A 22,362-nucleotide genomic window follows, 5' to 3' on the forward strand; every position below is an offset into this window, starting at 1 on the left:
TGTATCTTCTTCCTACTTAAGTTCGGGACTTTCACTGATTAAAGTTTGGATTGTTCATTGATGAAATTACCTTGTTAAACAGTTCAGCTCCCACATGTCTTCAATATGCAGAATTACTTAGCTCTCAGCAAAGCTCTCTGCATCCTTCCTGAGCACAGTATCATGAGAATGTTGCACTGATCATCTTTCCAAGTTTTGTGACATCTGTCTGCCCTGGAAGGACCTCCATGAACAATAGGACATACCAGCTCCCCAAGTCATTTGACATTAAGCACTCCCACAAAGGAATATCTTGTTTAAACAATCTCTTCAATCTGTCTGCTCCAAGTTTCCTCTCTAACTACATTTGACCTTAACACCAGCGGAAGGGCTGTGAACCAGCAGCACCAAGGCACGATATGGCAGTGACTACTGGCAGAGATTATCTATAGTAGGTCCTTGACTTAAATTCATTTTCCTCTGAGCATGAGGAGCTTGAATTTGTTCTTTCAAAAAGGCATGCCACACAGTCCATTTATTTATTCAGGCATTTCCCAAGCGAGCCATCTCTGCTGTGGAATGGACTTTTGTTTTCCTTTTTTTTTCTGGGCAGGGTTAAAGTAAAGTAGTCTTCCCTTATCCCCCACCCCCAAGGATATCAGCTGGCCAGCACCAGCACTTCATAAAGGAAGAGGCTTGGCTTTGCAGTAAAGAAAATTTGGATCTTAGCAATTGAGGAAAAATACCTTCTTAGAAAGGTCAAAACTCTCAGAAGAATATCATCTTGTGTTTGAATAGAAGAGGATTGTTTAAAATTAAATTTAGGAAATTAGGAACTCTGCAACACCACAGTATAACATGAACTTGATTCTTCACTTGCACTTTACAGTTGGCTATCTCAATTTAAGGGCTTTGGCAGTAAATTAACACAAAACTGGAACAACACAGTGGCAATTTCGATCAAGAAGATATTTCTCTTTGGTAGAGAAAAGTGTAAATTCTGATACAATTTATAATCTCTATGAGAAACACTAAGGAAATTTTAAAACAAATTCTGTACTTCATACACTTTGTATCCCACGGGATACAAAAAATCTGTCTAGAGGTAACTGACCTAACAGTCAAACTTTAGTGCATTTTTTGTATATGCCTCTGTTGACCAATTCAGTAAAATTAGTGTTAGCCCAGATTTCATCCCTGTTTCTGGAGTTCTGCACCTGGCCTGCTTCTTAGTCCTGAAGCAGGGTGTAGATCATACAATAGAGTGGTTTGACTAGATTTCAGATTCTGACTTCTGCTGCACAAGGGATTCCGGTGAACTAAGCATACAAGTTCTGCTTTCTCTATTGCAATATTAAACGATTTTAAAAGCTCCCAAACATGAATTCTCTTTCAGGGAGAGCAGAAAGAGGGGTTTGGTTTGCACTCTCAGAAATGCAGTGGAGCTTTCAGCAAAGTGCCTTTCATTGTGTCTTTGCTGGAGATGCACGAGGCGAGAGCAGCAAGTGGGGCTGCAGAGCGATGGTAACTGGGCGAGAGGGGAAACCTCGCCGTGCTTGGTCCTTGAGCGATGATAGAGGAGACAGAAACAACGGTCCCCACCCCTGCCTTGGGCCGGCCAGGGCTGTTCCGAGCCTGCAAACCACTGCAGCATGGAAGCGTGTCTTTTTTTTTTTTTTTTTCCTTCAAAAAGTTTTCAGGAAGTCTGGGGGAGGGGCGATGCTGTTTCTTTTTTGTTATAATGGGCCCCTTTGTGGAGATGGAGGAGGAGAAGCGATCTGTGTGCCGGCGAGGCGCAGGCTCCCCGCTGCCTGCCAAGGTAACTCGCCAGGGCTCCTAAAAGCGGCGGGGCCCCGCGGTGCGGGGAAGGGAGGGCGGGCTGCGGCATGGAGCTGATGGTGCTGCTCAATGCCCTGGTCACTCGCCTGCTCTTCGTGTTGCACTCGCTCATCGGGGTTTGGAGAGTGACCGCCGTGAAGAAGGAGCCCAAGTACTGGCTGCTGGCACTGCTCAATCTTCTCCTGTGCCTGGAGACAGGGCTCACCCTCAAGTTTAAGCAAGGCAGAGGCTACAAATGGTGAGCATATTCCGCCGGAGCCCCTCTTGCTTCTTTGCATGTTCCTTGCTGCAGATGCGAAGCTGCCCCCCGAGAGCAGGGGCTGCCCTGTCCCGGCGCTGCCAGGCGCTCAGGGATCGCCTTTGCTCTCCGGCTGCTCCCAGGAGGCAGGGGTGGAAAGCTGGTAGAGTTTGGCTAGTCCACTGCCAGACAGAGGGCTTTCAGGAGGGGCAATGGTACAGCAGACTACGCGGGAGGCACTCTGTGCGGCTGTGTGTGTCTCTTGCTAGAGTCAGGAGGTGGATGCTGTGGGGCTGCAGCGGGCTGGGGGCACCGGGGCACCTCCTGAGCCCTGCAGGGGCACAGGGTGCGGAGGGACCCTGCAAATGCCCTGCATTTACACCCATCCTGCCGTGCCCTGCATTGCACCTCCTGCCCTAGGACTGTATGCCCCTGCTCTCCTCCGTGCAACAGTGCTAACACCACGCTACTGCATGAACCTAAACTTTGTAAAAAAATAAAAGATGAGCAGCAACTCTTGATACAGCAAGAGTGGCTTAACTATTTGGATTTGAGAGGCTATTCCAGAGAGGAACTTTCATGCGTGAAAGGCTGCCCGAGAAATGAACAAAAAAGTTAGTCATAGCAGAGCTTGGCCAAGCACATGGGGTTTTACATGCATCTAAAGAATTACTGCTGTCATCTACAGCTCATCAGCGCTCAGGCAGCCAAAACAAAATGCTCTGTGAAAAGGAGGCGGTCACGTAACTAATTGTCAAGATTTCACTAGGACCTTTTATTGTTAAAAACTCAAACTGCAGGCAGGCCTTCAGACAAATCCAGTACTAGAGAGCCCTGGAGTATTTCCATGTTCTTAAAATCCTGCCCATTGCAACCTGTGAAAGTCATTATAACAGAAGGAGTGTTGTGTGACAATTCACGCAAGAGTTCCATGCTCTAAATTTAAATGCAATAAAAGCGGTGATAAAGTCTGGGACACTGGAAAATTGAACAACAGCAGAGCCTCAAATGCAGTTATGAGACAGGCAGATTGAACAGCACCAATTATTTTGGGAGAGGAGGCAGCAGCAGAATCTTCATGAAGCAACACTTGCAATGGAGCTTTTAAAAAATCCAAACAAAAATAGGAACCAAAAGCACATCCATGTTAGATGCATACGTAGAAGAGTGGGCTAAATTTATGTAAAAGAAAATTTAAAATGGATGTGGTCCAACACTTCAAGCAGCAAAATAAAAGTACATCTATAGGTGAGAACTGTAGACAAATGGTCAGCATCTATTTCCATCAGGGTAATTTTCTGCTCCAGTGGAAAACAGTAACAGAACAAACATCATCAGCATTTGTAGAAACAATTCCACAGACAATCACCAATCCAGGCAAGGGGTAGACTATGCAGCAGGACTCCTGCCTCCAACACCCTCATATTCTCTGTTCATTATTGACAGAGGACTGTTACTGATTACACCAGCATAAAACATTTAATGTGCACATGTGGAGAAAAAGTCTTCTTGTGAGCCTGGCCACTTCCTCTAGATTGCTCCTTCTGAAAGAAAGGCAGGGTTAAAGCCCCTGAAGTCTCTTGGCCTGATGTGGTATCATTAGCTCAGTATTGCTAACCTGCCAGCTGGATGGATTTTTTGTGTGCTGAAGTCCTACAGGAAATATTGTAAAATGTTAGTTCTTCCATTCAAATGAGAGGTGTGTTCTCTCCCAAAATAACCAGGCTAAAAACCCACACAATCACTAGCCTTTTTTTTGGGGGGGGAAAAAAAGCTAACAACAACAACACAACTCACTGTCAAAACAAACAACACCCCCTCAGCCCTGAAAAACAAAAAAACACAATTAAAACCCAAACTATCTTAGAAGGGATAGTTTGAAACATTCCAGAGCAGTTCAGCAACTCAGTAATTTCCCTAAGCACCAGGATATTTTGTTTTCCTCAGTACTTAATCTTCACTGGAAAAGTCATGATTACCAAAATAAAGGTACGTTCAACATAGAGACAAACATTTGGACATTTGGCCAAAATGTTGCTGCAGTTGCATACTTATAAGCAGTTTAAATTCATTGCAGAATGTGCCAGTGACAGAATAGAAGGAACCAAGCAAATGTCCCGAGCTGGACCCCACTGCCAAGCCCCAGGGCATTGCATCAATGCCCAGTCCATACTGTAGCATGCAGAGCTAGATACAAAATTTGTGGCATTGCACCTCATTCCTACTGTATGTAGAAGTACAGAATTACCAAAAAAACCCACCTCAATCAAATGTCATGTGTTTAACAAGAAAACAGCAGCAACTCACTCTCACAAGCATCACTACTTGTAGGAGTCATGAAATCTCTCCATTACTTCTGAATAAACCCAGCTAAAGAAGCTGAAGATAACAAAGCTTCATCAACATCAGTTATTGTGCTGGTTTTAGTTGAATAAATGATTTTTGTGGGTGCACTGGCATTTGGCCAGCACCAACCCATCACAGTTATATAGAAGACTAGCAGAGAGAAAAGAACTAGAGAATTCTACCACTGCTAGTACAAGTGGGGAAACAAGGCCAAGATCCATTTCCATAAACCCATTTTAAATGCACAGCCTGCAACTAAAAGATCTACTGAAGCAGTGCTTGTTTTAGGCAAACTGATGCTATTTCTACCTTTCCTGTGTCAATGCACAGGATTGTGAGTAACCTTTATCTCAGCATCACTCAGTGAAGTGACTCAATGTATTAATTCACTCTTCATGAAATCAGAAAGAGCATGTTAGCTACAGGCTTTTTAAATACAGAAAATGCTGTGATAGAAATACCAACAGCAAAGTGCCTTTGGTCAGTTCTTAAAAAAGAAATTTTTAATAAATTTCCATATATGACCTTAGATGGATGTACAGATAAACCTATTATTTATAATACTCACACAGCACAAGCAATCCAGCAAGAATAGCAATTCTTATTGGCAATTACCCTATTTCTTAATATCCCATATAGTAGAGGCACAAGATACCATATATCCAAACATTATCTGCATTGGAAAGTATTTATGATGTATCATAATACCAAGATATCTTTTCTTTTCCTTCACAGGTTTTCACCAGCAATATTTTTATATCTGATTTGCATAGTACCATCACTATGGCTACTAGAAATTCATCATGGGACTCAGGTATTTAATATGAGACAAGATAGACTTGTTTGAAATGGATGCATTATTTGATGGGTTGGCTTCAAGCATGCAGACAGAAGTCTGCTAAGTCTTGTTCCAGTTCTCTCTTTCATATTGGTGGGTGTCCCAGTCTAGCTACATCTATATTATGACTATTGTGCACTTCCTAATTATCAGATAATTAACCTCTTTCCTAGCTAAAAATGAGACCATTTATTTGTATTTATCTGAGGAACTGAGGACTACAAGTTTGAAAAACACAGCCTTTCACCCCCAGGTTACCAGCATGAATCTTGCTCAGTAGGGTAAAAGAACTACGTTGCTTTAGAGGCCTTTGCAAAATAAAGTGAGTTTCACAGTGTTTAAAAGCAAATGCCACAACTTCAAGCAAGTTAAAATTGAGACAGGTATCAGTGAAAGGGGTCTTAAACTCGGGTTACCTCATGTTTGCTGCAACATAGGAGAACCCACAGATTGTTACCACAGCTGGAAATATGTCTGAAAAGGTTTATATCCTTCCTTTCTTTGTGCCGCATAATAATCTAGGAGGGGGGTAGATGGATTCCAATTCAGGACTAAAGCACATGGTAAAATTTTTAAGGGCAAGTGTTCTGGGGTCAGTTAGGGCCAGAACAGAGCCACTTGATCCAACAGGTCTCCCTGAGTCAAGCTCATGCAGGTTAGTTTCAAGTCCCTATAGCACTTCCATGCAGTGAAAAGGAAATTTTGTCAGTGCCCATATTTGCACATATGCAGTGTCCTACATCCATAGCAGTAAAGGTTCTGATTGGAACAAGAACAAAAAGTAACAGAAGAAAATACATAAATTAGACTAAGAAGACCTAGTGCCTCATTTTCTCATTTGAAACATTGTTAGAGTCCACAGAAGCATAATCAAATATTCAAAATTGTGTTTACACTAAAAATGCCTCAGGCTTTTTCTAAATACAGCAGCAGGAATTTATTGTCTTCTTGTTTTCCCAAATCTCCTTAAACAGTCACAGACAGGTAATGTGGATATTGAGAACATTTGTCATAGTTAAATCTGGTCCAAGAAACAGGCTAATTCTGTAGTCAAAGGCAGCAGTTTATTTCCCAAAATGATGTTAGAACATGGCATACTTTGTTCTTATTGATATACTGCTATGGTGAATTAAAGAGGGAGTATATCAAGTTAACAGCTTAGTTTATACCTGGAGAGATAGGATAGAGAGTTCTGGAAACACACAATCTAACAGATTCAAAAACAATAGCTCCAGAAGGGGAGCAGCTTTCCTAACAATTAATCTCAAACACAGCACTCAGACTAGCACTACTCTCCATACTGATGTATTCACAGGATTTCATTATTTAAATGCAAACAGAATGGGTAATTATGTGGTCACTAGATCCACACTTTTAATATATACACTATGAAAACAGTGTGTGGTCTTTAAGGCAGTAGAACTTTGATCTTGTGTTGAATCTTTACCAGGAAGCATCAGCTGCTCGTGTCACTGCTGTTATTTAAAGCAGGTGCTAATAGGCAGTCTCTCTTCCTGAAGACAGAGGCAATTCTGCCTCTGTGTACTGCAGAACTGGACATATAATGCCATTCATATATCAAAGGTGAAATACTGACTGCATAGAAACTACTGCTTTGTGGTAATGTATTTGGGGATGAAATATATGTTAGGGAAAGATGATAAAGTCAATTGAACTGTACAGAGTGAAAAAAAAATTGCTGTCTGCTCTCAAGGAAATTGAAACCATTTAATCCATTAAAAAACTCAAACATTCTTCCATAATAATGTTCAGGATCTCAGGGCTCTGTTACCTTTGTAAATTCCTGGTGTGCCACTGCCACAGAAAGCAGTAACTGAGCACCTTTTGTAGGGCTTACCCAACTACCAGGGCTCTAGCTGATGCAGGCTTCCAGTCAGGAATAAGACAGACACTGGGTAAACCCTGTAATTATTTTTAACCACCTTAGCTTGAACACTTTGGGGATGTATTGAATATCACTGTCCATTCCCTCAGCCTCATTCTGAGGTGGGATTCTCTTACCAGCTAAAACTATACCATAATGAGCTCCTCAAAGTGATCTTACATCTCTCACCATTCCTTCCTTGCCATACCCATTATATTCATCAATTTGGAAAACAACTTCGATGATCTTTTTTTCATGTTTTACATTTCAGCTTCGCTGCATGAGCAAAATGAAGCAGTCAGGAGTGCTTTGAATTTCTGACATCACATGTGTTTCCATAGTGACAGCCACACTGTTTGCAGCAAAGCACAGACAGCAAGCCAGGTACCTGTTGCTTGGCAGAGGGCCTGCTCCAGGGAAGGGCTGGACTCTTTCAAAATGTCCTCAGATTGACAGCCTATGTGCACATTAATAGGTTGAGGGTACTCCACCCTAATATTCAAGTGTCAATTTTACACCCCAATGCTGGCTCCATTATGAAAAGTTTTAGCTAACCTCAGTTTTATTTGAAAATAATAGATTGTGAATAAGGTGCAAACAGAAATTGGCTGAATTAGATTGGTGTTTTAGGTGTCCCCCATGCACTGGCAGTGAGTTTCTCCGCAGGCCATGCTCTGGGACATCACCATGTCATGCAACAGCATTTCCATTTTGATTAGATGGCTTATGAATCAGTAAGCTTCATCTCAGAAGAAACAAAAGAAAGTAAACAAAGTCAGAGTTGATACAAAATGTGTACAGCCTCTTCCTTTTATCTTTGCATAGAAAAAACCTGAAAAGAAAACCATTTTTATTTTGCTTGGTAGACAGTCAACATTTAGGACTTACTGGGGTCTAATAATAAAAAGGCAAATCATGCTTATTAAATGCCCATGAAACAGTAAAACAGTATTCACTTGCTTCTTGTCACATTCCCATTTAGTCACTGCACATCCATAACTCAATAAGTAAATATGCCTGGCACCAACAGTCCTATTTACATGCATATACATGATGTAAATAAAGGCTCTTCTCCAGATTTTCAAAGATCATTTCACAATCACCACTTATTAAACATTCAGAGAAGAGCAAACCCAAACAAGATATGAACATACTTAAATGAAAAAAACCAGAAGCCTACTTTAAAAAAAACAAAAACAGGAGACTGGCTTTGCAGATGCAGATTTCCATTTCCTTCCTAGAAGCAACTGAGAAGAGCTGTGGACTGGCCCTGAGCTTGCCAATGTCCAAGATCACTAAGCCTTGCTCTGAAATAGTAACCCACCTCTCAGCTGAAAGTACTCACAAAAATGACATAGAAGGAAAGACACCTACCAAAGATGCCAATTATGTGAATTAATTTTCTTAGAGGTACTTCCTGCACCTTTGTGCCACTAGAACAAGAGAAAAAGAGCTCCCCTGCAAGCCATGGCATGGTTTCTTCTGCCTCCTTCTAGTGGTCAAGCTGCTGAGTCCTGCAGCTCCTCAGCCTTGGATGTGAAGTTCTGTGCAGGTTCATGGCTGCTTTCCTATTACCATGCCAGAGCAGGCAAGGGGCCAGAGGGATGAGCTTAAATGCAGACTTAATGACAAATCAAAGGCTGCCAGAGTCAGCCTTCCTCCTCCTGCACACGTTAGTCATCTCTTTGCTCTACCCAGGCTACTTGTTGATCTTCACTTAGTATTCTGGGGTGGTTAGGACAGTTATGCAGTATTTTTAAGTTGTGGTCACCTGAGGTGTGTCACACAGCCAGTGGAAGTATTTCAGCCTGACTTTGACCTTGGGATGGGTCTCCCTAGACTTAAGGGTTTTTCTGTAGGCAGCAGATACAGGTGCCTCTCCAGAGCACCAATTAAGTTACATTTCCAAAGTATCCTCTGAACAAGCTATTCCCTCTCTCTCCTTTAGTTGAAGGGCAAACCCAGGGAGATTAGCCCTACAAGGCTGTAGCCAGGCAGAGAGTACCAGCCCCTCCATCTCACTGTTTCCATGCCCAGAACTTTAGACTAAATGGAAACATCATCTTCCCCACATCTGTGTGTCAATCTTCCAAGACTCTCACACCCACTGTTCAAATAAAACAAGCATTCAGCTTAAGACACTTTACCGCCAACTCTAAAAGCAACAAGCACTGACATTTTTTCCAGGCACAGGAAATTTATCTACCATAAGGTCAGACAAGAGGCAGCATTTACCCAGATACTGAACAACATCAGAGACCAAGCAAAGTATCAAAGTAGAATCTGAAATTTCCTGAAAAACATTGCTCTGATATTGGCAGGCTTTATGCTGAACACAACTACTCAGTATGCTCTCAAACACATTCCAATTGTTGCAGAAAATCAATCCCCATGCAATAAAATGGTGGGGGGCCCAATGGAGAAATGCAAATCATCTGCAATTCTCTGGCAAAAATAGGACAGGATAAAAGTCTTTAGTAACAGCATGGTTTGATTTTCTAATTATCCTCTTTTTATTACAATGGAGAGAGATGTTATGGATTGTTATGAAGACAGATTTTGGAGCCGTGCCCCCCAGCTGCTCCTGGGCCAACTTTGGGTGTGAAGGTAGAGAGGCAGGACAGTGCTGCAGAGAGAACATAGTCCCACCACTGGATTACTGTAGTTGGAGTAATAGTATGTTTTAGCCAACACTCAATTTCCCAGATGATCATGTACTTGCAGGAAGTAAAAATAGCCTTTATTCTATTTCAAAGGGATAGGCAACAATACAGGTCTAGTTCTTCTAAATACTCCTTTATTTCACCTCTCACCCTATGAATTTCCATACAAAATAAGGCACACCAGGGGCAGGAGAGGTGGAGGATGCAACCCAAATATCCTACCTCATTTTCAGCCTTGAGGGAAGTCATACAGAAAAATGAAAGTGACATTTTCAGAGAACTTTTTCTGGATAGTAGAAAACAGAAGCAGATATTTTGAGAACAAGTTTTTGTTGAAGGCCACTCCATTGGCCTTTGAATTTGCATTCTCTTCTGCAGTACAACCCTGTACTTTCTTAGGAACCTACCAACATATCACTCTTGTCCTCATGAGAGGAATTCCTCCCTTCTGAAGAAGATCTGATGTTTGCAAAGGTCCTCACTCTTAATTGCATTAAGAGTGAGGACCTTTGCAAACATCAGATACCCTCTGCAGTTCAGCAAAACAGGATACAGCCATAGAGCACATCTGCTCCTGGGTAGGATGTTTACACATGTGTCATGTTTTTGTTCACAACAGTACTGTGGCAATGAGCCTGGGGCTGTTCAGGTCAATGTCAGCAATCAAGACTTCAATCAATCCAGAGAGAGCAGTCATGGAAGTGAGGGAACGGATCACCACATCATTCAGACGGTAGGGCACCTTTTCCTGTTTCTGGTAGAGATCTTATGACAATTAGAGATAAGCACCTTGTGAGTAAAACAAAATAACAAAACAAAAAACCAAACAAAAAAAGGTAAAAACCCAGAGCATGTATATTATATATATTTGTAATTTAGAAAAACACATTTTGAAAATACAGCATGCTGCATACTAACTATTGTTGCTAAAACCAGTCTCTGTCTAAAGAAGAGGCAGCCCTACCATTCTCTTGCAAATCTCAGTAACTGGATTTAGAAAGTGCCTGGGTAACAAGTCTGCAAAGCACAACGCTCAATTGAAAAATGAGGACAGGAGGAGTAGTACACAGAGAAAGATTTGATATTCATTATCCAAAGTTTGTATTAGAGTGCCTTTATAAACCAGGCCTGCGAGATGGAAATTATTTGTTCTCATACAATGTGAAAGAGAACAAAAGCAGGCTCAAAGACAAATACAGTCTCTGACAGTATGTCTAACATCAGTGTCCTGAAGTTACAGTACATTATTGCTGTCTTTTAAACAGGCTAAAGTCTTTGTCAATCAGCTCTCCACAATCTGTGAGACTGTATGGACCCTGGCCCTCCACCAGACTTTTCTACTGCTACTAGTAGTTGGGAGATGGCTTCTCCCCATTGGAGTTGAAATCACCCGGGATCAATTGTCTCAGCTGCTTCTCATGTTTGTAGGAACAGCAGCAGATATACTTGAATTTGCTAGTGAGACCTTGGACATCGAGGATGTTCGGTAAGGATGTTTTGCTGATGATATTTGTGTAATGTGCAGTTTTCAGACTGGTAAAACTGTTTCCCATAGAAAGCAGAAGGCTGCATTCAAGGGCTCTGTGTGCCTGCTCTTGCCTTTCCCCCTGTGAAAGTCCTGTGAGCTTTGTTGGGGACTACTCATGTGTTGCCAGCAGAGAAGCATGTCACATCATCACAATGAAAGGGTTCAGGGAGCCAAATGAGCAGCCTGACTGCCAGGAGCTTTTACAGCTACAGAAGCTGAAACACTGGATACGCAGTAAGCCTCCTTCAGGTTAATGAATTGTTTCAGATGGGCAAGGAAGCAACTAGAGCTGGCTTAAGTGATTCATTATCCAAGTTGCTTCTTTGGTTATCTCATGTGTACTTCATGGTAGAGTGACAAAGTGTTCAAAGATAAGAAGAAAGGGAATGGCACAGTCTGGTGTGAATTTTCAACACTGATCTCTCCCAGAGAAAGTAAGCTCACCTCCCCCTCACACTGCTGAGAGATGAGCTGTGAACATCCATCATAAGGAAAGAGTCACAGAAGAGGTTCATCCTCTCTAACAAATACTATTTTATTTTTTGTAAATATCACAGCAAGGCTTTTAGAGCAGGAAAAGAGTCCTTCCCGCTTGGCAGAGAAGCTTCAGGCTTGCAAGGAATGTGTAATCACTACAAGGGTAAAGATATCCCCTCTGAGCCACAGAGTCTATCCTCATATGCTTATTATTGTAACATTAGCTTCAGATATTTAGTGTAATTACACAGCTGGAACATGTAAGCCTTAACAGCAAAAATACCACACAAAAAGGTGCTTCTGTTTTCCTTAGTGTTGCATTGTAAAAGCACATAAATAAACCAATCACTGTTTCACTCAGCTACCCTTTAAATGATTACAAACACTACAGGAAGCTCTTTTGTGATCTCATAAGGAAACTGCATCTTCATTGTTACCACTTTTCCCCCTCCCATAGGAAGAATTACGCTCTCATAAATGCAATTCTTGCTGTATGGACCTGGAGTATGTTACAGTTTCCACTTGATCTTGCAGGTTAGTACTTGCACACAAACAAGAAAAGAGAAAAAATGCCCTTAAGTTTTCGTTGGTACATCTTGTGGTTGTGCACACACTACATACAGGTTGTACTAAGGACTTCTGGTGGAGAGGAATTCATATACAACAGCTTTTGAAGAAAGCTCATTGTGGTTTCTTTTGAGGAAATACTTGTTTCTGGCTAACCTCTGATCTCTCTCATTGAGCTGTCTACTTTCAGGAAAAGGAAGAAATGATTGCACTATTGTGTTGTTCCAGTTGCCTGTTACTGCCTTAAACTTCACTATGTGAGCTCTCATGTTAGAGCTGGTCTATTATGCCTCAAATTTGGGTAGGTCCTAGACCCTACAGAGAGGCAGGCACTCGTGAACCACAGAATAGCAAAGCCAAAAGCACAGGAGAAATTACCTATTCACTAGAGACCTAAAGGACCATATTATGTTGAGACTCTATGATGTTATCTCCATCTAAAAGGGCCAGCTATTCAGCCAGCTCAGGGCTGTGTTTGTTCCTGGGCAGAAAGGGCTTCTCCCTGTCCAAAAAGAACAATGAAAGTTGTCTGGAGCATCATCTGTTCCAATCATTTTGGCTTCCAATCACAACAAGTTTGCAACAACTATAGCAGTCCAAAAATGCATTATCCTCAGTACCATCTATACAAAATAGATTTCTAGGCTAACACACTGACTAGAATAATAAATTTAAAATTCCTGAAATATTATTTTGTTCATTAGTCTTTTCTACATGGACGCTGCTAGGCTTTGTTTCCAACAGGGAAGTTATGAAAATATTTCAGCATTTCAGCTCAGCAGCTTACTTCCTAAAAAACCAGATGCAATCACATTTCAGCTTTATCATAGCTAAAATTCCTGCTACTGCTAAAATATATTCTATTAAAGATGCACAGCAGTCAGGTTTAAAAAACCTCAACCAACCAAATAAAAAACATCCTATATACATCACCACCACACAAATAAATTCAAATAGCACTTAATCTGTTTATTTTTTTCCTCTAGCTGTTGCTTTTCCATTTATTTAATTACACCTACCAGTTAAAAATTAAATTACTGAACACCTATTTCCCTGAAATTACTATGGGTACAGTTCATTTTAGGTAGTTCTATACAGTTGCACAGATAGTACTTTTTGTTCAAGCATCAGAATGTTTATTCACACATCAAACATGACGTAAAACATTTTTAGGCAGTTATTATTAGACTACAGTTAGGACTGTTAAACAGCAATGGCAAAGAAGTACATTAAAAAATTAGCTGCTGCTGAAGTTTTGCCTAATGGATTCAGCAAATTTCTATATTTTACAACTCATTTTCCATTTGAGTCTCATCTCTTTCTCCCCCCACCCCAGCATTGACTCAAACAATAGAATTCTTTCGGCAAGCTGAAATGTTTGGCAGTTGTTACTGCATCACAAGTGTGATGTTTTTTAAACCAATGAAATCTCCCTGTCGAAGAGACAGGTTAATTAAGCTTCGTGTATTTCTGTGAGATACAGCCAAATTTCCCCCCACAAACCCTTCTGATGCTCCTTCTCTGGACACTACACCATAGAGGGCATTTGAGCCCACCACCACCTCTACTGCCAAGGGGAACCCATGCATGCAAGTTCCAGCATTGTATGACATTGGTGTCCACAAGGCTAAGAATTAGAATCTGTGCCTCAAGTCTTACAGGGCAGACAGAAACCACATAGTGCTCAATATTGCCTGGCACTGACAGGCCTTATTCTTACTATGACACATGAAAAAGGCAATGGTTATCTAGTGAATATTTTTAAAGCAATGTCTTAGCGTGGAAGAAAGTGAAGTGCTACAGCACTGGCTATTCCTTTTCAGCACAGTTTTTTTCTTAAGGATGCATACTGGTCTGGCATGTTGATTTACCAAATAAAAGATCTGGGGAAGTTGTAAAGAATCACTAGGTGATCTATTTCTGCTTTTTGTTGTAGAAGTGTATAAATACTGGTATGTTTGAGGCATACAAAAGGGGAAGTGTTTAATCCTGTTTGTCAGACCACATAAGTGCCTCAGGTGAGTTCAGTGTCTTTTGCTGAAAAACATCCCAGAAACTGGATATGCTATAGGTTGCACGGTTTACAGGTGAATGCATTTATAATCCAGAATACCCTGTATTGTGAGTGCCCTTTAGGCCAATACACAAAATTGTTTTAATGTGATTGTTTTCCTTGCAGTACAGCATATTGGCTGCAAACCAAGCACGTCGGCCAGGCGGATCCCCAGCCTGCTGCTGTGCAGGTACAGTGCAGAACTCTGGAACATTGGCGTCAGCCTTTTCATACAGGATGGCCCCTTCTTCATTGTGCGTTCAATTCTCATGGGCCACTTCAGAATATTCAATCAGATGCTGGTGTTTTTTACAGCTAAGAATATCTTAGTTGTGACTCTGCAGCTGTACCGGCTGGCAGTGATAACCTTAGACTTCCGTACCACCGTTCTGCAGAAGAGCAGGAAAGGAGAAGTCTGTTGCTGCCCATGTGAGCCTTATGAAGCTCGTGCTCATGCTACTGGTCGCCAAGAGAATGAAATGAAAGAGTTTGTTGCTGTTCCTCCAAAAGAGGAATCCCAAGCTCCTTCAGAAGATCACTGAGCAGTTCCTGACTTGTAAGAGGTTGCATTTCCCACAGCTTCTTCAGAAGGGCTTTGTCAGTTTCTGTGATCAAATAGATCTTGAGCGCCTAAGTCATCTTTTGCATCAAGAGAACATTCATTTCTTCTAAATTGTAGGGGAACTTTTCTCAAGCAAATTCTTAGCAATGGGACCTTTTTTAAATCCATTTGTATGGTGGGTTTTGACTAGTTCCATATTATATTACTCACAGGGATTTTGTAGCCATAGTTTGTAGTATCAAGAAAGGTTGGGAGCACTAACAAGACTGGTTGATTGGTTGTTACCGTTGGTGGCACTGTGCTGACCTATGTACTTGCATGAATTCAAGTGGAAGGACAAGCCTGCCATTTATAGGAAGCACAAAAGCATTGAGCTCTACTAGAATGGTAGGGCTATGACTAAAGTGTGATGAACAATATATTTGCCATGAACAGAAGGAACTTCAGCAGCAACAACTGTGCAGGCATGTTAGTGCTGTTACTGTGACATGAGAACATTGTTCATTCCAGAAATTTAAGGAAACCTTCAGATGTTACCTCATCTTTGGCTGGATTCAGTTAAGAACTATGCAAAACCATGAAACTACATAGAAAAGACACTTATGACCTGCCCGGTCTGAATAACCTAAACCTTATCAAAAAGAAAAATCAGCCCCTGAATCACTAGAAGCCAACTGCATTTGCTACAGGCATTTTCTACAGAGTTTCTTGCCTTTCTATTTCTGCCAGTTAGAACATATACACAACACACATGGACAAAACCTCACCAAAATATTTGTGAATACTTTTTTCCTCTTGATTTTACAGTTGAGACAGTTTTTTAAATGTCTCCACTTTGTATGATTTTTAAAAGTGGCCTGACACAGACTCTCTCTAGAAAGAAGATGGCATTGCTGCTGAGGGCATCTAAGCCAAAGGATTCAGGCATGCACTTCATGTTTCAAAAAGCACCACAAGGTCCCATGAAATAACCTGAGAGATTGTCTGGTCTGGTGAGTGTCAAGATCCATTTCTAAGCAATGGCTAATAATTAATACTTGACTACTTTCACATTTGGAGTGAACAACATGGGTCCCAATTTCTCCCAAGAGCACACTTGAGATCAGTGTAAGATCATTTGCTCAACATAGCTTAGAGAAGCTGAAAGTAAGATAAGTGATTTTTGAAAGTCTGCCTAAAAATTATATTTTCACAGAAAATGGCAGGTGCTTTTACAGATTCCTGCATCCATTCTGAAAGAGAGCAGAAAAGCATATAGAGTGACCAAATTAAGGTAATTTCCCATATTAAAGCACCAAATTAAGCCTTATTTTCTAAAGCCTCAGCTATCTGAAAACCAGGGTCTGGTTTCAGGAATGAATGGAAGTGTTTCTGCCATCATTGCAGCATCATGTATTTATTTATCCACAGCCTGATAAACAGTGATACATTTATTCTTTGAAAGATGAACCTGTTTAAAAGGCCCAAACACCAAAGATGTGCACATGTGTTTATACTTGTGAGTTCTTACTGTTCTGTGCAGGATAAGACCCTTCCATTATGAAGGAAGAAAATGCACAGCCATAAGAAGTATCACATGCTTCATAGCCCTGTCTACCATTTATATAGTAGTAATGTGCAACACCTCCTTCTCTGCTTATTTTCAGCCTTTTTCCAGCAGCAGTTTTAAAAAGCCAATTCCTACTTGCCATGGTGTTGTGAGGTAGACATATGGAAAATGGAATGCAGTTTCATTTTGGATTTTAATTCAAGTCTAGAGGTAAAAAAGTGACAGTTCTGATGATGATCTGTGCTGTCTAAAACCTTTCACACTGGGATGAATTTAGAATCACTTGGTAGAACCATAAGACAGCTCTTCCTTGTGGATGCAAGCCGGAACTACTCATATTCATTTTGAGTTTACCACTTGCTGATATAGTAATTATCCTGTTAAAAGGATCACTGCTAATTAATTTGGAGTGTACTGAGCTTGCTAGAACATCATTCTAAATTCATCAGCACAAAAATTGCTAGGATGTACTTTTTAAAAACTTGCTATTTCAAACCTTCGTTCAGCAACAAACTGCCTACTAACTCAGCCTGCAGCAAATGCAAGATCCCCTGGGGTCAGCAGTACGGAGACTGGTTACAGCAGGAATATTTCACAGCAAACTCTATTTCCTGGTCTTCAGGCTGTTCAATTTTAAACAGCAGTAAAGCTTCTAATCACATTTATGGTGCTAAGAACTCACTCCAGTGTTAGGAGTTTACAAGATCCCATCCTCATTCACTCACAGACAATATAGGCCAGATCCTCTTCACATTTACAATAAAGTAGATTTGGACTTCCCTTTTTTCCTCCCCACTATTGCAGTGATGGCAATCAGATTGCTTAAAACCAAAAGAAAATCCAGACTAACAAAGCAGTATTAGAAATTCCCACTTGGGTGCAGAGAGGAATCACATAGCAGGAGTGACATGCAGCTCCCTCTTCTTCACTGAGAAGCCAGAAATGGCAATTAAAAAGTCCAGTAATTTGTATGTTTTGGGCAGAGCAGCAAACCCCAGTTGCAAGCCCTCCTCAGTTTCCTGTTGCAAATGTTTGGAGCAGGACTGCAGCTTTGTGTTTTGCAGCAGGCTGTTGGAGGCAGCTGAAGCAGCAGCTGGTTGTGGGGAGCCCTGGTGCCATCCCACAGCCTTCCAGAGCTCTGCACAAGGCAAGGGGTAGACTGGATTCACCTAAGATCTGCCAGAATCTGTGGTGTACCCAAAGATGTCAAAGATTTTTCTACAGGAAAAGCTGCAGTAGACCTTCAGATGGGGAAAATTCAAGCCTCCAAAATGGAAGAACTTCAGAACATTTATCTTAACTGTTATTTACTCAAGTTAGGAGAACACATTAATAAATCTGTTCTGCAAATAGATATCTGACCATTTACTGTTATTTATTCTGGTTGTTCCTGCCTTGTCCTTCTAAATTATTCCATATTAAACCTCACTAAAATGTTTTGCCACTTGTCTTTTCCTGAGCTAAAATGTATTCCTCCTTTCTTTTGGACATTGGCTTAAATAAGATCATAGCCCTAAGCAGGAAAAACAACAAACAACAGCGACGATTTTATTGCATTCCTGTTGGTATTTGTACTGTACTATGTTCTCTGTGACCATGTGGAAATGGAAGAAAATGTGCAATTACTTAAAAAAAATTCCAACAGCATTTTGCAAATAAAAGGCAGTTACCTCAGGCATAGCTGCCAATTTATTATGTGAGAGCTGACTGTTATATGTTCCTATTAATTATATCTTCCACATGCTGCTTTTCCTTTCCATGCTTCATAACTTAATTACTTAGGCCAGATTCTGACTGCTGCTGTTGCTTTGAAAACCCACGAGCAACTGCAGCTAATTTCACTCTGTTCTGGGTAGGTTCTTTATTCAGAGCCTTTGCCTCCAAGTATGCAAGTCACACTGCAATCCCCAAGAGGATGTGTTTAATATCTGCACACAGGAGGCATTTTAAATACACACACAAATACATACATGCATTTAAATACCCTCACACATACCTGGCAATGCCCAATATACAGCTTTTATTTCTGTACCAATCTGTGAACTGCCAGTAAGAACACTCCGCAGATGCCTTCAAAACAGAAAATACCTAAGCATTATGAGTATCTTGAAACTTGGATACTAAGCATACCATACTCTGAACAAAACACAGATCTAAAAAAAAAAAAAAAAAAAAAGAAGTTCCCTGGAATATGTTCTTTCCATGCAGATTTCCCCAGTTGAATGAAAGCAAGTTTTGGCATTAGTTTCCCCTCAAAAATAAAGTTTTTAGGTGAGCATTAGAACATAACACCAGCACAAGGTATTAAAACTGCACAACACCATTTCACTGATGCTGTGTCAATAGAAAATAGGCAAGTTTTGAAATCAGGAGGCTGAAGAGTCCCTGGCCCCTCTGTCTTTGAATTCAATTTTCCACTTTTTTCACACTGTTATATGAGAAAGGAAGTCTCTCCCTCCTTACAAGAGGAAAAAAACCAGATCATTCCTAGTCTGTAGTGGTGAGGCAACAAAAGTGGCTCACAGAGGCAGAAGAAGCAGAGATGTTTTCCCAGGATTGGTCACTGCACCAGCAGGGAAATACAGCATTACAGACCCGTAATGGAACAGATATTAATGACTGAGATAACCATACACGAGCTGTGTTCTGGAAACATTTTCTGGCCCTGCAGAGCCAGCACAAGAAGGGTTCTCAACAGTCAGCTCCACTCCAATATCCCCACTAAGGTGCTATGACAGGAATTCCAGTGATCCCAAGTCTCTCATGAAGGTATCACTGAAATCTTCTGGGCAATTTTTTTCCTAATTTGGTCTCCATTGGTTTGTGTCTTTTCTCTTCAGATTGGGCAAAAGGTATGGGAGTGAAAGCAATGTAACTATTAAAAAAGCCTTCATTTATCAACCTAAACCCTTACCTCACCCTCTACATACTGCTCTTTGCTCATCCACATTTCTGCCTGTTTTCTGGGCCCACCTTCCAGATCTCAGCACACAGACAAAACATGCTAAACACTGCACCTCCCACTGCTGCCTGTGAAAGTCTTTTAAAAAGCACACAGGAATTCAGGTCAAAGATTAAGAATAGCCTATTTCTTCCTGTTAAAGATGAAAGCTATCTTCAGCTGTCAAAGCATTTCCTCCATTTGTTTTTAGCCTGCTACAGGGAGAAGAATCTTTTCCTGAGCAGTGTCTCTGTGAAGGACTAACTTATAGGAAGAGCAGCATCATTTCCTGTAGCCCTATGGATTATCTCTTTCAAACTGTAAGGTCACACAAAGTTTGAAATGAGACTGTCAGGCTGTAGGTAAAGATAACAGAGTTGAAAGGTGGTATAATATAAAAGTGATGACCTCACCCAGCATTTTTAATTCTAGGAGATGAGAAAGGCCTCCAAGCCAAATAAAACAGGTCTGCATGAGTAGCATCTGTAATAGCAGCTTGGAAGAGCTGAATTAAAAATTGTTCTAAAATCTTCAATCTCCCATACATCTAACTAATATTATCCTAAAATAATCAGACAGAACAAGTATAATCACAACTAATACCTAGGCCTCACAGAAGACTCCAGAAGAACATTAGAAGAGATTTACAGTGTAAAAAACTGGTTGAGTGTTGCTGTTCTTTCATTTTATATTATTCTGGATAAACTGATGCTTCATGTTTGAAGAATGTGCTTGGCTTAATTTTATCTGACATCCTGCCTAAGTGCTTCACAATTTCATTCCCCTGATAGAATTCACAAAAAGCTTGTCTTTCACAACAAACTTGGTAGAAGCCTTGTTGGAGCATCTTTCGGGATTGCAGGAGACAATGGGATGCTCAGCAAGCGCAGCACATGAACCAAGACAGCTGTCAGACATCATAACTCACTGCAGGCCTCACCCTGCCTTCAGTAAACATTCACAATGCCACAGCTGAAGAGCACTACTATGGCTGTAGTATTACTACAGAAACAAAAGACAGGGCTCATTTTCTCAGGCAACCAATTAGAACATCCAAAAAGCACTTTCCAAAAAGATTTATCACAACTGCCAAACTAAAACACTGTATTTCACTTTTCAGAGGTCAGCTCTGAAGCAGTTAAGAGTTCTCTGTCCCTCTGGGAAGTGGCTTTTTTGTCTCCCTTCTCCATCCAGATTTCACATTGAGGTGAAATCTAGTTGTCTTAATCCAGTAACAAACCAATGCAAGTTAACATTCTGCCTTAGGAGCTGCATATCAAGTCTAACTTAAATTTTAAGTTCCATTGTGGCAGAAAAGAAAGAATTATTTGTGGTCTAATCCAAGGAATACTAATTCACTTGAAAAAACTCTTACATGCAGAAAAATGAGAGAATGCATAAGTAAGATTTGCCACAGGGGTAGCCTGAAGCCATGTGCCAGCAAGTTACTCTGCTTGTATATTATGAGAATTTTTATCCATCTAATCAATAAGAAATGAGTAGTTACTATGGCAATTTCTACACTACAAGGTACTTGTGCTGCAATAGAGTATGTTCTAGAAGGAGAAATACACTTGCCACTCTGTTATGTAAATTTTTGCACCTTTTCAGTGTTGCAGTACAGTGTGTAAGCTAGGGAACAGTGAGAAGGAGAAGGTGAGAAGAATAAAATGAGTTAAAATATAGGGTGGTTGTAAAGGATAGCTTGGGAATTCTTAACTGATAATAATAGATGCCAGTTTAGAGCAATCCACAAACAATAAAACAAATCAACCAACGATTTTGCAGAATTTTATTTGAAATCATGTATAATGAAACCTAGATTTCATTACTGCATTTCCTTTTGATTACCTTCCTCCAAGTTTAAACTAATGGGGCTAGAGAGTAATCTCCCTTATACCACCATCAATTCATACTAATATTGCTTTCAGAGAATAGCAATACACTGCAGTAGCCTGATTACAATGAATGTATTCCCTTCAAGCACAATACTCAATAACCTTGTAGGGACTGCTGACACAGAGAACAAGCATAAAAACTCACTCTAAAATATAGAATACTGTTATAGGAGCACAGGGTTTTTCTAAAGGTTTGAAAATAACTGACCCAAATATTCTTTATGAAATACACAGAGAAAATACATATGCCTTCCATAAAATATTTATCACAATTCCATCACCTTATTTTTTGCATTTTTAATTTTTCCTCTACACATCTTCAATATATTACCCTTTTTTAGGTAATAGAACAAATGCTGAGGGGAAACCTAAACCCTACACAGGCAGGCAGCTCCCTGCAAGAGCTCAGACAGGAAGAGATGCCATGGCTACATAGGGAGACAAATTAAAACTGACCACACCTGAAGATGGGGCAATGATTGTAGTATGAACCTGTCAAAACACATGGTTGGGAGAGAAGTCAAAATTAGCATGGGGACAGCTTCAGATGGGAGAAGCAACCACATATGAATGCAGAGGTCTAAGGATACTTTGAAGCCTTTACTGACTTTTCCTAGAATCCATACATATACACTGTCAAGTTACAAGTGGGTATTTGACAAATAGATGCACTCAAGAGATGTTTAGATTTTGATACCCTTTTTCTAAATGAACAATGCTAAGAACTGAAAGCTTACATGACTAAAGGTATGGGAGTTCTTTTCCAAGGATCAGATGCAACTGTATTTTCATTCATATAATATTGCTGACTCTAAAGTTACATTATAAAGAAACACTAATTCCTATTTTAGAAGGTCCTAAGCTTCACTGTAGTAACAAAGACATACCCCAAAACCTCACAGGTAGATTATAATTAAAAGAAGCAGTAAGCATAACCCACAATAGCATGCAAGTTCAAAAGAGATATTTGAAATGGGACAATGCCTTTGAAATACGAGA

General features: G+C 40.6%; 1 protein-coding gene across 1 annotated transcript; it reads left to right on the top strand.

Moving 5' to 3' along the window:
- Window positions 1–1,513: 1,513 nt before the first annotated feature.
- On the top strand, window positions 1,514–18,036 carry TMEM26 (transmembrane protein 26). The gene is made up of 6 exons (XM_071438627.1): window positions 1,514–2,056; window positions 5,138–5,216; window positions 10,408–10,521; window positions 11,054–11,274; window positions 12,251–12,327; window positions 14,540–18,036. The coding sequence occupies exons 1-6, from the start codon at window positions 1,866–1,868 to the stop codon at window positions 14,953–14,955; spliced, it is 1,098 nt and encodes a 365-aa protein (XP_071294728.1). The 5' UTR covers window positions 1,514–1,865; the 3' UTR covers window positions 14,956–18,036.
- The last annotated feature ends 4,326 nt before the right edge of the window (window positions 18,037–22,362 follow it).

This window comes from Agelaius tricolor, unplaced genomic scaffold (genome assembly GCF_023055355.1).
Source record: "Agelaius tricolor isolate 1412-34295 unplaced genomic scaffold, bAgeTri1.0.p SCAF_13, whole genome shotgun sequence".
NCBI lineage: Eukaryota > Metazoa > Chordata > Aves > Passeriformes > Icteridae > Agelaius > Agelaius tricolor.

Bases quoted from the DNA above. Each gene is read 5' to 3' on its own strand.
- TMEM26 (XM_071438627.1), top strand. From the start codon at position 1,866: ATGGAGCTGATGGTGCTGCTCAATGCCCTGGTCACTCGCCTGCTCTTC. The intron at 2,057-5,137 runs GTGAGCATATTC...TTTCCTTCACAG, and splicing joins CAAGGCAGAGGCTACAAATG to GTTTTCACCAGCAATATTTT. The intron at 11,275-12,250 runs GTAAGGATGTTT...CCCCTCCCATAG, and splicing joins TTGGACATCGAGGATGTTCG to GAAGAATTACGCTCTCATAA.